The sequence below is a fragment of the Hemicordylus capensis genome, chromosome 5 (genome assembly GCF_027244095.1).
Source record: "Hemicordylus capensis ecotype Gifberg chromosome 5, rHemCap1.1.pri, whole genome shotgun sequence".
NCBI classification, from domain to species: Eukaryota; Metazoa; Chordata; class Lepidosauria; order Squamata; family Cordylidae; genus Hemicordylus; species Hemicordylus capensis.
Window position 1 is genome coordinate 220,068,959 of NC_069661.1, and position 15,841 is coordinate 220,084,799.

General features: G+C 41.5%; 1 protein-coding gene across 5 annotated transcripts; it reads left to right on the plus strand.

Moving 5' to 3' along the window:
• Positions 1-211: 211 nt before the first annotated feature.
• On the plus strand, positions 212-14,334 carry IFT27 (intraflagellar transport 27). Of its 5 annotated transcripts, none has more exons than XM_053251294.1 (8): positions 212-230; positions 1,234-1,280; positions 5,138-5,217; positions 10,618-10,677; positions 11,995-12,054; positions 13,200-13,317; positions 13,612-13,714; positions 13,873-14,334. In XM_053251294.1, exons 2-8 carry the CDS (start codon positions 1,247-1,249, stop codon positions 14,033-14,035), a joined length of 618 nt encoding a protein of 205 aa, XP_053107269.1. In that variant the 5' UTR covers positions 212-230; positions 1,234-1,246; the 3' UTR covers positions 14,036-14,334. The 5 variants fall into 5 exon arrangements, with proteins under 5 accessions (XP_053107269.1, XP_053107272.1, XP_053107273.1 ...); XM_053251293.1 differs by lacking the exon at positions 212-230 and adding an exon at positions 846-857; XM_053251297.1 differs by lacking the exons at positions 212-230; positions 1,234-1,280 and adding an exon at positions 247-392.
• Positions 14,335-15,841: the final 1,507 nt, after the last annotated feature.

A 15,841-nucleotide genomic window follows, 5' to 3' on the forward strand; every position in this document is an offset into this window, starting at 1 on the left:
GACCCGACCCCTCCCTCGCCTCATGCCGTTCATTCCCGCCCCCTCCGCAGCCGTTTGGGGCAGGGGCCGGTGCGGGGTTATGCAAGTACTGGACGTGGCTGTCAGTCAGCGGAGTGTGGGGCAAGAGAGCGAGAGTGACCGTTAAAAAAGTATCTAAGCCACGCGGGAGGCAACTGTTTCCTCCTTGTATAGGGGTGGCGGGGAAAAAGAGTCGGGATCAGTCTGCGCAGGTGCGAAAAACTCAGTTAACCTTGCGTGGAGCCACCGTAGACATGAGAACTACATAGAACCGTAGGAAGGTCCATTGTCGAGGAGCGGGGAGGGGCAATTTAGCAAAGTATTGAAAATATAAACTCCGAATCTTTCGAGCCCTGCAAAATCCCGAAGAAAAGGCAGGTCATTCGAATATTTCTTCAAAGAGGCTTGTTTTCAGAACACACACATAAACGGATAATTCTATCTAAGTGGTACGGTCCATCTTGGCCTAGCCAATCATAAAATTGGCTCTTTCCCGTATCATAAATCACTGGGTAGAGAAGATTCCTTTGTCCACGCATGCAAAATTGTAGCGCTGAATGACTTCATCGTTTGCCGAGGGATGGGCGGGAAATGTGGGGGAGGAGGCACGTTACCGCCGCGGAGGGCCGGACTGTGTTCGATTTAGATTGACAACAAATCTAAGCAATCGTTAGGGAGTGTTTGTTTGATCGAAGTCTGGTGAGGACCAATGAGCTGCGTATGTTGGCGCTGCCTTGGCCGAGAGGGCGGAAGGACATGAAAGCGACAGCCAATTGAAGTGTAGGTAGTCACAACCCTTAACCAATAGCTTCTTCAGGTTTGAGAGTCCTCCCCAGAGGGTATTAGCGAGGGAGGGGGGAAGTGGAGGGCTTTGTGTCCTGTTGCTAGGGGAAGGAGTGGATGTGCGGAGTCGTTTGCTTGTGCCCGGTTAGCCCACGCCTGCATTCCTTTCACCCTGTAGTGTGAGACCCAGTGACCCCTCTGTAGCAGGGTTCTTGGGGAGCCTGCAGTCTTACCACCACCACCACACGCAACCCACCTGCCCCACCAAGACCTGCTGCTCTTCTGAAGGCCCCTCTTATTGGGTGGGGGTGTGTGTCACTCGATCGATCCCTACATAACCCCTGCCCACCGCGACAAATGCGATTTCATGCACAAACACAATAAGTGTCTTTTCTCCACAAACGCTTTTTTTTTTTTAAACTTACTGTGAAGGGTAGTACAGACCATGGTGAAGCTGGCTGCCAAATGCATCGTGGCAGGTGAGTTCTAAATCTGTCCTTTTAAGCAACATCGTTCTTGGTTCTATCTCATCATAGATGAGTTGCAAGTTGACAGCTGTCCCCGTGTCAGATACCCATTGCAGTAAGAAGGGTAACTCTCAAAACAGCGGCCACAATTATAAGTGTATTGACTTGAGAATAATTCCCATTGAAATCAGTGGGGTCTACCTTTGAGTCCGCTTGGTTAGCACTGGGCTGTACAAGCCAGTTCTGTGACCTGTAAAAGCACAAGTGAAGTAGTATGCCAGGTCATTGCAGTCTTTCTAAAGGCAAAAGGAACAAACCGCACGGTCCGTCAATAGGTATTCTATTATCCTGAGCCAGATTTGACATTCTAATGCCAAAGTTAAACTACCCATATTAAGAGCGTCAGTGATTTTGTTTTCTTTCCCCCCGCCTTTTTTTGGGGGGGGGGTGACTTAAATATTAGTGATTTGCCATTGCTATTGTAAACTTCAGTGAGGGGCTTTGGTTGAGGAGCTGATAGAGAGTCCTACCTGAAATCTTGGAGAAGCCGCTGCCAGTCTACGTAGACAATACTGAGCTAGATGGACCTATGGTCTGACTCAGTATATGACAGCTTCCCATGTTCCTAGGTTCCTAATAAGAATAAGAGTACATTGCAGTGACTTGGCCAAAAATGACTGTCTTTATCAGACAGGTCTTTGAAAGAAAATGTGGGGAAGAGGGTGTTGGTTTGGGAGAATTGCAGCTCAATTTTCTACAGGCATGTACTAGAATTTATGAGTTAAATTTATTTTAGGCTACATTTTCCAGATAATATGATATATGGGTAGTGGCAATGTGATCAACAGTGCAGAACCTTTAAAAAAAAATATTAGACTGAATATTCTTTTTTAAAAACATCTGCACTGTTGATCACATTGCCACTACCCTGGTCAATACTCTCTAGCCTGGTATTTTCAGTTTTATTTGGGATACTTTTAACACACCCCAAAATTGACCTAACACATAATTTGTATATAGATACACATCCTGTGATAAAATCTACAGATCAGAAACCAATAGAACCAGCAGTTCAATATCAATTGTCATATTATCTGGAAAATGTAGCCTAAAATAAACTTAACTCAAATTCTAGTACATGCCTATAGAAAATTGAGCTGTAAGTCTCCAAAACCAACCTCTTTCCCCTCTTTCCGTCTTTCAAAGACCTGTCTGATAAAAATAGTCATTTTTGGTTTTTAAAAAGTAGTTTAAAAAAGAAAAATTATTTTACTTTCATGCTTATGGGGAAAGTACTCAATGTATGAGTTAGTTATCCCAGAACTCTTTGTTTTATTGAAATGCAAGAGGGAAAAAGCAGGTGTCAAATTTGGCCTGGATCAGACATTATTAAGACTATACATTACTTTTCAACAAGAATGTTATCTAAGTGGTTTACATATCAAAAGGAATGGGGAGATGGTTCCCCATCCCTTAGGGTTTTACAGTCTCAGAAACAAGGAAATAGAAAAACCAGCAACAGCCACTGAGAAGGGTGCTATGCTAGGCTGAATAGGGACAGTTGCTATCCCCTGTAAAATGTTTTTACATCAGAACATTTCGACTCTAAAGGGCCGTTTTGAGTTTTTTGAGTTCGAAACAGAACACCCTTTAAATAGAGGGCCTGTTTCGAGTTTGGAACAAAATAAACCCCATTTCAATCAAAATGTTTTTATGTTTCAAGTGCCATTTTGGAGGCCTGTTTTCCCCTTGCTGGTTGATTTTCTGACACTGGCTTCCAGCTGGCTTGCAATCTCCTTGCTTCTTGGTTGGTTTGTTATTTAAATCAAGTGTTGCCATGGGAAACCGTGCCCCCGTTGACTGGGGTGGGGGGACACCAGAGGAGGGAATTTCATAATGTATTCAAAGGGAGTGGGAGGCAGAGCCAGCCCTTATACTTTGCCTCTCTTGAAGAATCAAGGAAGGTTTGATTTTGTGGTTTTCCTTTCTCTGCACTGAGTATAATATGCTGTGCTATTGCTGCTATAACTATCTGGTTTTGCTGGATCTCAGATTGATAAATGCAGAACTTGAGTGCCTTGCTTCCTTGAGCTGTGGTTTGTTTTGCCCTGCAATCTGCACTGCAAGATGTACTCAGTCAAAATGTGGCTGAAGTTTCTCTAGCTGAGTTTATGGCTATTCTTGCTGCTAAGGGTGCTGCTGTGGCAGCTGTTGCAATGCTAGGAAGTAAAGAGTCATATAATTGTATGTGAGAGAGCAACATGTGCCAATGATGTTACTGCAGCGCAGGCACTGTGGCCAGTGTTCTCTAATCTGTGTGTGGAATGAATTTTGTTCTGGGCAGCAGTATCAAGGCAATGTGTGCTCAAGTATATTCAGAGTGAGACCATCCTGATTCTATCTGAGTGGGATCTAAAATTAACTGAGCGGTCATCAACAAACTTGTGTGTGCACATGTGTGCGCATGCCTTAGAGGGAACACTGACTATGGCTGGCAGTGGATTCTGGGTCAGGGATTATTTTTGGGCCATTTTTGGACATGTTTGAAATGTGTGTTTTGTGTTTGGGAGATACAGATTCCCTTTTACTGTGTGCTTCAACAGTGTTTTTCAAGGTAGAGTTGCAAAATGCATTGCAAATTTCAATGCAAACCTTGTGTGTGCATTCTGAGTGCAGCTTGTTCTGGTCATAGGGAACAATGGGGAAACTCAAAACACCCCATTATTATCCATAGGTAGCTCCTAGGGACACCAAAGTGGGTTGTGTGATAGGGCATGATGGGTGCTACCTACCACCCAGCCCACAAAAGTAGGATCCTATGTGGGGGTTGGGGGAGAGCTTAAAATTTGTTTAAAATTGCCTGCTTGCCCTTTTCTTTTGTGGGTTGAGAGGTAGGTAGCACCCAGCATGCCCTACCACCCAACCCACTTTGGTGTCTCTACAAGCTACCAATGGGGAACCTACTCCAGCAGCATGTATGCACACACTGGGCAGGGTGGGAAGATGTGGTCTTGTTCCACCAGTGTGCATGAGATGAACAGGGAGAAAAGATCAGTCTGGGCATTTGACGCAGATAAATCTTTGGCTCCTTGCCCCACATCTTAATGTGATGCTCATACCTAAATTTTTGATGCTGGTTTTAAAATATATTATTGGGATGTTAAGAATTTTAAATGTTTTTCCAGATCTGGAAGTGTATTGTGGCTTCAGAAAGTTCAACGATCTTTCACAGTATCATTGTGCTCCATTGGTTTTGATGCTCTAGAGCTATTCTTTTCCATTTTTGTTGTTATGAACAATAGGCTTAATAGAGGTTATGTTGAAAGCTCCTTGATGATGGATGATGATGATAAAAAAGAAGAAATGTTTTGGCAAAACAATACTTAAATGGCAGCAAGTGAAATAAGTGGTCAGGGACTTGGGTCTACTATTTGGTAGGAGTGGGATTGGTGGGTGGGTCATTATACATTTTATTTAACTATCAATAGATAAACTATTTTATCAAACCTAACAACAGGTTAAGGAATTAACAAAAACATCTGTCTGGGTGAAGTCCCAAACCACTGCTCAAAGCAATTACAAATAATATCAGAGCAGACCTTTGTCAATATCCTGCCTAAGATGTTAGCCAGTCATGTTCTCCAGAAGGGCTCAGAACAGTGCCTACTCCTGTTGATTTCAGTGAACCTAGGTGCCTGACTCTGCATAGGCTAAAGCTATTACCTGTTCACATGAAAAAAAATTAATTTTGCAAATATGAAATTAGAAGAGAACTGGTTATTTCTTAAGACATAATTGCATTCATAATTATAGGAAAGAAGTTGCATAGTTAGATTAGATCAATTTTTTTCCCTCCATTTTTCATGCAGGTGATTCAACAGTGGGGAAGACTGCCTTGGTCCAGATGTTCTGCAATGATGGGGCCCATTTCCAGAAAAACTATACATTGGTAAGCCTTCTAGAGTTATACTGGCACAGTTGTGCCAGCATAGTTGAGATGAGTTTTTTCAACATTCCATCATCATAAGCCCTGAACATTATATTGCCTATAAAGTCAAAGGTATTCACCCAATCCCTCTGAAATCATGCACACATCACCTAGGGGACAAGAGACACCAGTCCTACGAATTTGGTACAAATCCATTGCAAGATGGCTGAGATACAGCAGTTGGCGTTTTTAACTCCTAAAAAGAGATTTCAAAGTGTTGGCAACATTTTTTTCACCACAGATAATGTATATTTTTTAAATGTTTGATGTCTTTTTAGCATTCTGCAAAAATTCAGGTCCATATGGGACTGGTGCCTTTTGCTGGTTTGAAAAACATCTAGTTATTTTTGAGTAACTACTGTTGGAAATGCCCATAAGGAAAATAACTTAGCTAAGAATATAACAGAGTCTGCCCACTGAGAATTCTGAAGTTGGGAGGGGCAAGTCCTGGCAATTTCTAGTGAGTGAAGGGCAGTCTATGAGCACTCTGGCACTTGTATAGTTAAACAGCCATTGAAGCAAAGCTTGGAATAAATTGTCTTGTTGCTATTCGAATTCAAAGTAAGAGTGTATCTGTATAGTTAGATTTCATAATGTTTATGAATACTTGGATTAGTTTGTTACTGTTTGAGCTGTATATATATATATTTTTCTGGTCAGTGACCGTATACAAACAGAACAGAATTACTAGAAAGTTCATTGATTCCACTGGAGCTTACTTCTGAGTAAATGCATGTAGGAATCAGGATCAGCAGGGATCCTAGGCAAGAATGTGGGTTCTCTTTTTTCCCCTTCTTCCCAGCCCCTCAGCAAAGCATAGAAGGCAGGAACTCCATTTATTTCTTTGGGGCTTACTTCTGAGTAATAATGAATAGTATTGGGACCAAGGACCCTATGCTAGGAAGAAGGAACCTCAAGGAAACCTTAAAAACCGTTTCCACCCAGTATCAAGAAACCACCATTCTGTTGTAGACTTCTCTTGAACATGGAGGTTCTGCATCAGAGTCAAACTGCCAGTGAATATGGAAGCTTCACTTTGCCATACTTAATGAAGCCTCCATATTCACAGGCATTTTGGCTCTCATGTAGAACCTCTATGTTCAAGGGGAGGTCTACCCCACAATAATAGTTTGTTGGCACTGGGTGGTAATGGTTTCTGAGATTTCCTGGCAGCGCTTCTTTTGAACTTTCTGGAAGCATGTAGTTGAGCACTATGAGAAAGAGGATGCTGGGCTGGAGTGCACATGCTCTTTCCAGCAGCATTTTGATAACTGAACATGCAATTCTACGTGCACACCTAGAAGAAAGTAAACTCCATTAAAGTCAGTGGGACTTGCTTCCATATATCCATCCCAGCCAGCACACAGATTGTTCTCAAAATTATCTGACATTAGTCAAAGCACCCCACAGGGCACAAAATCTGTTAGTATATTTAAAACAAAAATGCCAATAATCTACCCTCTCCTACTTTGTAGAGAACACAGTAAGAAGGAGATAGCGACTGGTACTCTATGTGGGGCTGCCTTTGTATGTAGTCTGGAAACTTCAGTTGGTTCAGAACGCGGCAACCAGTTTGGTCTCTGGGTCATCTCGGAGAGACCATGTTACTCCTTTACTGATGGAGTTACACTGGCTGCCAATAGGTTTCCAGACAAAATACAAAGTGCTAGTTATAACTTACAAAGCCCTAAATGGCTTAGGCCCTGGGTATCTAAGAGAGCGTCTTCTTCATTATGAGCCCCACCGCCCATTGAGGTCATCTGAGGAGGTCCGTCTCCAGTTACCGCCAAGCCGTTTGGTGGCTACACAGAGATGGGCCTTCTCGGTCGCTGCCCCGAGATTGTGGAATGCGCTCCCTGCTGAGATACGATCCTCCCCATCTCTGGCAATTTTCAAAAAACACCTGAAAACCCATCTTTTCACCCAAGGTTTCTCAGCTTTCTAAATTTTAGGGGTTTTAATATCTGGTTTATTTTAAAATTCAAAACCCAATTTTGGGGTTTTTAATCACTGTAATTGTTTAATTGTTGTTTTAAAATGCTTTTAAATTGTTAATTGTTATGTTGTGTTTTAAATTTGTTTTAGCTCTTTATTGTTTTAGTGGTTTGTTTTAATTGTAAACCGCCCTGAGCCATTTTGGAAGGGCGGTATACAAATCAAATAAATAAATAATAAAATAATGAGGAACATTACTCAAAGTTATCCAACTGAAATTAAAAGAACATGTTAAGGAATGCCTAATATCCTTTTAATTTCAGTGAGACTACTTTGAGTAAGCCATTATCCTCTGAACCATTAACCATTAAGTGGAGGCCTTAAAGGGAAGAAATCTACTCCATCTGTGCTCAGAGGCTATATCACTATGTACAACTTTTAAAACATACTACTTTCTAGACAGAAGGAAAAGAGACAGACACTGATAAGGATCATTAAAATATGCCACATCTTTATTAAAAGAGGAAGAAGAGCTCATACCAGCTCCTCAGAGCTTTGCTGTAGCCAGAGAACAGGCCCTAGAATTGTGGGGGGGGGAGGCCTGTGTGCCCCGAGTGAATGAAGGAAGAAAAGAAGAGATAAGGGCTCCTATAGGTTTCCATCCCTTAAAAGTTGGGCTTTCATGAATGGAGGTGGGGTGCTTTTGGGCTCATAAAGCTAAATCATTGTAAACCGCTTAGAGAGCTCCGGCTATAAAGCGGTATATAAATGTAAGTGCTATTGCTATTGCTATGTGTCATATATAGTAGAAAGGCACAATTCAGAGGGTTAAGGCCAACTATTTTTCAGATTGGCTTAAGGCCTACCACTGTTTTACTGATAACATCATCCTGAAAGAAATTAAGCAGGAGAACTGAGGTTTATGGGAAATTTCTGGGAAGAGAATCTAGTTTGAGAGGACATGGTTGTTAAAGTATTTGTTGTTTTTAACTATCATTGTGAGTAGTTGTTTTTTTAAGAAAAAGAAAAAATGAAGTATAGATTTAAAGTGAACACAAATTACCTGCTTCTTGTTGTATCTTTAGTCTGTGCGGAATATCCATGAGGTAGGATCATACATACTGTCACTGAATTAACAAATTTTATTTAATTGTGGTTTTTTCAGACAAGGATGCGGGGAGAATGTGACTCTTAGTTGAAGGTTTTACAAAGATTTTGGTGTTCAACTTCAGGAAGTTCTACTTTGTGGTTTGGCTAAACCACAAAAAGGGAAATCAGATTTTACTCTTTAAAAACACCTGGAAATTCAGTAACCCAAAAAGACTTAATCCAAAAGCTGTAAAGACTTTGTGCAGTCCGGTATAGGATATCTTTAGAAATGAGGCTCCATGCACCCACACTTTGCCTTGATCAGAGATGCATCATGCAGAAATTCATCAGGGGCATCTCCAGGAAGTGATTAGGGAAACTGCACCTATTAAATAGGTGTCTGGATGCATCCCTCCCCAGCCCAATATTCAACTGAAAGACGAAGGCCAAGTGTAGGTGCATGGAGGCTCATTTCTAAAGCATTCATCTGTCATGCCCCAAACACAGAAGTGCTCACCATCTGCAGCTGGTGGTGGTTCTTCAGGATTGGCAGTGGAGTTGAGCCGCAACAGGAACAGAAGTTCCAGTGAGGATTTGCAGGCAAGAGTTCCAATTCAGTGGTCTTGGGCAGAGTCTCAGGAGCAGGGTAGGATCATCCAGGTCAGGCAACAGCAGGAGCCCTGGATCCAGCTGACATGAGCACTCACCAGGTTCAAACCTGCTTGACCAGTTCTTGCCAGCAACTGGGACAGGAAAGGAAGTAACTTAAATACTGTTAGGAAAGGGCCACCCCCTGTTCCTGGAGAATGAGAGCAAACAATCCTTACTCATGAGGAATCTGGCTGTTGTTCCTCCTCCCAAAGAGACCCCTTAGTTTGTTGAGTTCTAGTTGCGAGATGAGCACTCCTGCACTGTTGGTTGAGTTCCTTGCGGGCATAGGTACGCCGCCATGTCGGGAGGTCCAAACGGGGGTCCCAATGGGTCCAGGGAGCTGTGGCCACACCTCTTTTCTTAACTGGACTTGGAGGGAAGGGGGTGGCTGTGGAGCAAGGAGTTTTCTCAGAGGGGCTGGTTGGAGTTGGAGGCAATGGCTCCTTGGTGTCTTCCCCCTGGGAAGTTCTGGAAAGTCCCTGGGCCGCCTTCTGGGGGATGCTCTGAGGGGAGTTCTGGAGCCTCTGCAAGCGCTAATGTCCCCCAATCCTCATCAACCAAGTCCACTATTTACTCTTGGGCCCCTTTTTTATCAGGCTCAGAAGACCCCCTCAAGGTGGGTTCTAACACCATCATATACCAGACTGTACAGCTTATATGGTACAGAAGTTAAAGTGGGCACCTTAAATTGCAATTTCCACTCCTTTTAGGGCACAAGTGAAAATGTGAAGCATCTTAATTCTCATCTTATACCATAGGTTTTTGGATTACTGAATAATAATCATTGGGGAGGAGAAGGAGCAATGTGACCTTCACAAATCTGGAAATTAACCAAAGGGAATTTTAGCATCCAGAATTATGTATCATGGGACTACGTAATCAGTGCCAATTATCTAGGCATATTTTGGAGCAACCAATCAGAAAAATATCAGTAATATATTTACCTGGACCCAGTTCACATACTTACTTGGTATGCAGATGGGGAATTCCTGTATTTTCCATATAGTGGAAAATTCCAGTCCATTTTCCACTATACACCTACGTCATAGCTGTACAACTGCGGCCCTCCATCTGTTTTTGGACTATAACTTCCATCATCCCCAGCCACAGCGGCCAATAATCAGGGATGGTGGGAGATGTTCTCCAGCGTCTGCAGGAAGGCTGAAGTTGGTCACCCCCGAGCTAAGTAAACATGTGTTCTGGGCAGAAGCCCGTATTTGTGGAAAACATAGTTCATGCTATCTGCCCCCCTCCCAACATGCGAATGGGTGGGGGAAGAACTATGTAAATCTGGCCTCTGTGTTGAATATCAAAGTACGTGTTACATTAGTTGAATGGTGAACGGAGAGTGCACATCTGCTCCTCTGTGTGAAGAGGATGCTGACTGTATAAGTGTGAGAATCTACAGCTAGTTCTTCTAGGCCTACAGTAAAAACAAAAACAAACCCCAGAACTTTATATTACTGTGAACAAATATCTTCATTCCACAGCCTAGTTTTGTTTTTCCAACCTAGTGTCTGACATCCAATTTTTGGATTTTGAGTGTTTCTGTGACTGAAAAATCTATCATTTGGAGGTGGTGTGAGGGTGATTTTGAAAGAGTTTTGGCCCCAGGCAAGAATAGTATGAAAATCAGCTGATTTCCTCTGAATCTTTCTGACATGTTTTCCTTATTTTGATTGACAGACAGCAGGAGTGGAAGTGCTGATAAAGACTGTACCTATCCCAGAGACAAGTGATAGTGTGGTGAGCCCATCTATTTTTTAAACAGGGTTTGGTTTTGTATATAAAAAGCTTTTTAACATTACTTTATCTGATTTAACTTCATTCCATTGGTTGAGTCTCCATATTTGTAAACATCTGGTCCTGTGTGTGTCCCCCACCACCACCACAAACTTCAGTCATTGATGCTCCTACGTCTTTTGGGTGCATGTAACTGTTAGCATCCCAGCTGCTGTCTTGCATATATAGCAGGCCTGCACAACATAAGGCCTGGGGGGCAAATCCTGCCCACAGGGGTCTTTTTGCTTGCCCCCAGGTAGGAATTTCCTATAGTAACAGCTTGAGCTATGAAGAGCTTTTGGCTTGTACCACTGACATATACCAGCAGCTCAGTGCCATATGCCCCTTGAGACCAGAAGAAGTGCATGTGGTAGTGATGGACCAAAGAGTGAGTGAGCCAGTTGCTGCTGCTGTGTCATGCGAGCACAAGTAGAGCACACCTCAGAAAGGCATAGAGTTACTCTTTCCCATCAGTTCTCTCTTCTCCAAGGTGGGCCCATCTTTTGTTCTCTCTGGAAACTGCCTTACAACATCATCTTATGCATGTTTGCTTGAAAATATATGCCACGGTGTACCCCGTAAGGCTTCCTCCCAAGTGAACTTGCCTAGGGTTGCATCCTGAAAGCAACAGTGATTTAGGGAGAAGAGAAGACTTGGCATTTGTTTGGGGCTGGCATGTACTCTAAATGCACCACTAACTGAGCATGGACAGGCTGTATTTCCTGGCCGCTGTCCTTGGTTAAAATTCTGTCCCTTGATGGATGGGGGAAAGATCCACAAGTACTAATAACTGCTTTCATTAATATTGTTAATTAATTGTGATGTAATAATTAATGCACTGAAAATTGACTTTGGCCCACACACACCAAGTCATGGTTTTTTCTGAGTTGTGCACCCCTGATATATAGTAAGTCAGTACTGAGAACGGAAGCTGGGTCTGTGATACGGGCCATATCTAACCTACTAATCTCATGCTGCAGCTCTGTGCTGCCAACATTTGGCGACTTGCTGATGGAGTCCTTGGTGGGCTGGATCTGGCCTGCAAGACTACCCTAGGCTATGGGGTGTGCTTTCTTCAGTGCTCAACAACACAGAAGTAAATTTCATGTCCAAAAGTACTCTGTGTGTTGAATGTATGCTGTAGACTACAAGCTTCATAGCATCTTGTGGAGGGAGACATTTTAATACTACTACTGCTTTGACTGAAGAGATCCATTTCATATAAGCTGTTTACTTATGGAAGATTGCATGGCTACACATTATTTTTGCTTCTGTTTTCAGGAACTATTCCTCTTTGACTCAGCAGGCAAGGAACTGTTTTCTGAGATGCTGGAGAAACTGGCAAGTAGAATATAAAGTTTTTCATTCAGCAGCTGTGCTGTGAAATGAACCAACCTGGCCTCTGAAGCCTGATTAAAGCTGGGGCAAGGGCAGGGAATAATAATTTTTTGCCTCCTGTGCTTGTCACAGCCACTTCTCTTTTCTAATTAACACTTGGGGCAACAATGAAAAAATGATCCCCTAGAGAAAGAAGCTGTGTGAGGAGCAGAGAAGGTCCCCTAAAACATAGATAGGTAGAAATTAGACTACAACCTGGTGGACTACCTTGCACCTGTTGGTTGCTGTGGTTGTTGCCAAGAATGTTGGACTAGATGACACTTGGTCTGATTCACAATGATGCCACTTCTGTCCCTCTGCAACAATTCATGCTCAGGTTCACTTAACAGAGTTATATCTTAATTATTCAGATATTCCAAGTATGCCTTCATGTATTGAAAAATACATAGCTGGACCATAAGGATTCTAGTTGTATTTAAAATCACAAACATGAGAGAGAATAAGAGCATGCTAAGGCTGAAGTCAACCACTCTGGCTCTAAAAGCTCAATGTTTCACTTCAGCCATGTTGTTTTAATCCTTTATGTGGTTAATTGGTTCTTCTCGTTTTAGAACTCTTGGGTTATTACAATGCTGTTTTATGCATAATGGACATTAGTAAAGTCCCTTCCACGAGGATGTTAGTATTGGGTATACCACAGAAGGAAGTGTAAGTTAGATCATATTTTCCTCACTTTTGCCAGAAGTGGTGTTGTAATTTCATTTGAGTATTTTTAGACATTTACTATGATTACCTTACTCTATTAATGTGTACCACAGTGTTTCAGGTAACCTAGACCAGGTACCAATGCAGCATAAACCCCCAGTCTCTAAATATCTACCATCCTTTTATTCTTTAGTGGATTTGGGGGTAGGAGTGTAGCTGGCACACAGAAACGTACCTTTCCTTCTAGTGTCGGGGCCTTTTCCAATCATGGTGGATTGTAGGGTGGTTGTGTTTTTCACGTTTACTGTATCTCTAGCCTGGGCTTTGTAATGCTTCTTATACCACATCAGTTTCTCCACTCCTTATGAGGACCCTGGGGTTGTGCTGGCTATTGACCATATCCATTTCATTAGAGTTGACAGTGTTTTCCTCTTGCTGCACAGTGGGAGCAACCAAATGCCTTGTGTATTGTATATGATGTCACCAACGAACAATCTTTCAGTAACTGTGTCAAGTGGCTAGAGAGGCTGAGGGCCCAGACCTCTGGAATGCACATCCCAGGTAGGATACCATAAACTATTTTACATGAATATTTATGCCTGTGTGTTCTACTTGGGAGACAGCAGCATTTTAATTTCAAGCAGTGAGATGGCTTTCCTTAGTTTATTCAATTATCATCTGAAACAAACTCGGAAAGTGCATATTTTGAGTGATTCCTGTATGATTTTCCTCTCCATTACCTTATCAAACAGTCCATTTTTATGTCTCCCCCCACACTTTCTTGTTCATGGGCTAGGTTTTGTAGTGCTTACAGTCAATTCAGGGTTGGTTTTCCCCTTTCTTTTGTCTTTGTAGGGGTGCTAGTGGGCAACAAGATCGATTTGACTGAAAGACGAGTTGTGGAGCAGAAACAAGCACAAGAGTGGGCAGAGACCAATGGCCTAGAATACTGTGAGATGTCAGTAGTGAGTGTCTTTGTATAAATGGGTCTTTGTTTGTATAACTCTGTGACGGTAAAGAATTCACCTCCCAGCAATAATTGTTTGATGGAGTAACTGGGTGAGATATTTTCTTTCCCCCACCCCTGTCACTTTTAATTTCTTTTTTTCTTTACAGAAAGAGATGGAGAACTATGAAGCTCCTTTTCATGTTGTGGCAAAATCCTTCCATCGAATGTACAAAGAGAGAGTGGAAGCTTTTCACTCACTTGTGTGAAGTGCTGAGTATATTATGCTTGGTGTGTTTCTTTTCTTTGAACCTGAAAATAATCAGATGTTGAACAGTCGCAAACAAAATAGTATGGAAATGGAGGTTAGGTTCATATTTTCTTATGACCATCACATTTCAGTAATCCTGCCTAAACCAAAAAGAAACCTACAGAAGGAGACCTTGTTCAAAGTTGTTTCAAGTCTCATCTGTCCATTACCTGCTCTGTAACCGTGTGTGTGTGTGTGAGAGAGAGAGAGAGAGAGAGAGAGAGAGAATTAAGCATGATTGTGCTTTTCAGATATTATGAAATGTGTATACAATTCTATGATGGTGAAAAATTTCCAAAATAAATCTAATCTAGAAAGATGAGGACAACATAGCAGACTCTGTACATCCCAAAGAGCAACCCAGTCACCCTGGTAGAATACGTTATCAGGCATAGATCATGTTTGGATACTCTGAAGAAATCAGAAATGCAAGGTACAAAACAGCCATGATACTCTGAAGCACAGATACAGGCTCAGATTGCTTCTCTTAGAATAGAAGCCTGTGAGATAGTTTGATGGCTTGGAGCTCCGCACCATTACTACCAAGAATGTGTTTTTATTTTAATTTGGCTCATTCTCTCTTCTGTTAGAATCTATCTAGCTGCCAAGGACTTTTCTTCTCTCCCTTTTTATAACTTGAGAGTGCAGTGCCCTCTGCTGGTTCCCAGGTCATCTAAGTAGAGTCTGTAGAGGCCAGAAACCATTGTCTTCCGTGGCTTTGTATAACATACTGTTTGTGAGACCATATTGGGTTAAAGATGGTAAACCCATATTCTGTTTGTTTCTTGCACACTAGAAACTAGTTTTTACTAAATTGTTCCATCCCATTTTACTAGTGATTGTCACATTGTTCAGTCATAACTGATGGGCCTCTGACATCTACCCTGGTATATAAAGAATTAATCTTTTGGGGATGATATGGAGTACACTTGCTACTTTGAAATTGAGAGATTATACTGGAAAGACTTGTCACAACATATTTATTTATTCTGATTTTTATTCTTCTTTATTCAAAGGGCTCAGGGCAGGTCGTAACATGCTGCACATAAAATAAAGTCTAAAAATATCACATTATAAAACCCACACAACTCCAACAATAGGAATACATCTCAAGCGAAGAATACACACACACAGTGTTTAGTGCCACTTCCTAAAAGCCAATCCAAACAGAAAAAGCTGCTGACAGTCAGTATGTTTCCTGCAAAATAAAGTGAAGTAAATGTAATGAAAGCAATACCTGAGCATTCACATTAAATAAATGCACATAACTTTGACAGGTGATATGAAGTATGTGTTAAGAATTTCTGCATGTGCCCCATGGGTGATGTCTTTGCAAGGAAAAGTTCATTCATTTTAGTATAATGTCTCTAACAAACTGTGTAGGATTTCTTACAATACTTGCTTTTGATAACTGCAAGAAGTCAGTTGATCAAGCTTTGAGCAGTATACATTAATATATATTTCTTGACAAAGGTCCCTTTACTGAATCAGAAGTTTTTGTAGAATTTGCACTTTAATGCAAAGAAGAGTGAACTATTTATTTTATTTTATTTATTTGCCTATAAATTATATATATATATATATATATATATATATATATATATATATATATATATATATATGCTGTCCTTCCTATAGTGGTTCAGGGTGATTTACATTAAAACCAAATAAAACACATAATAAAACAATTTAAAAATTAAAAAATAATTTAAATCAGATTAAAATTAAAACCAGATATCCTTAAAAGCCAGGCTAAAAAGATGGGGTTTTAAGGCTCTTCTGAAGGCCTCCAAGGAAGATAATCCTCTCATATTCACGGGGAGCATTTT

Excerpts from the sequence above, each read along its gene's own strand:
- IFT27 (XM_053251294.1), top strand. The coding sequence starts at position 1,247 with ATGGTGAAGCTGGCTGCCAAATGCATCGTGGCAG. Across the intron at positions 1,281-5,137 it reads TGCCAAATGCATCGTGGCAG|GTGATTCAACAGTGGGGAAG; the intron begins GTGAGTTCTAAA and ends TTTTTCATGCAG. Across the intron at positions 13,318-13,611 it reads CTCTGGAATGCACATCCCAG|GGGTGCTAGTGGGCAACAAG; the intron begins GTAGGATACCAT and ends TTGTCTTTGTAG.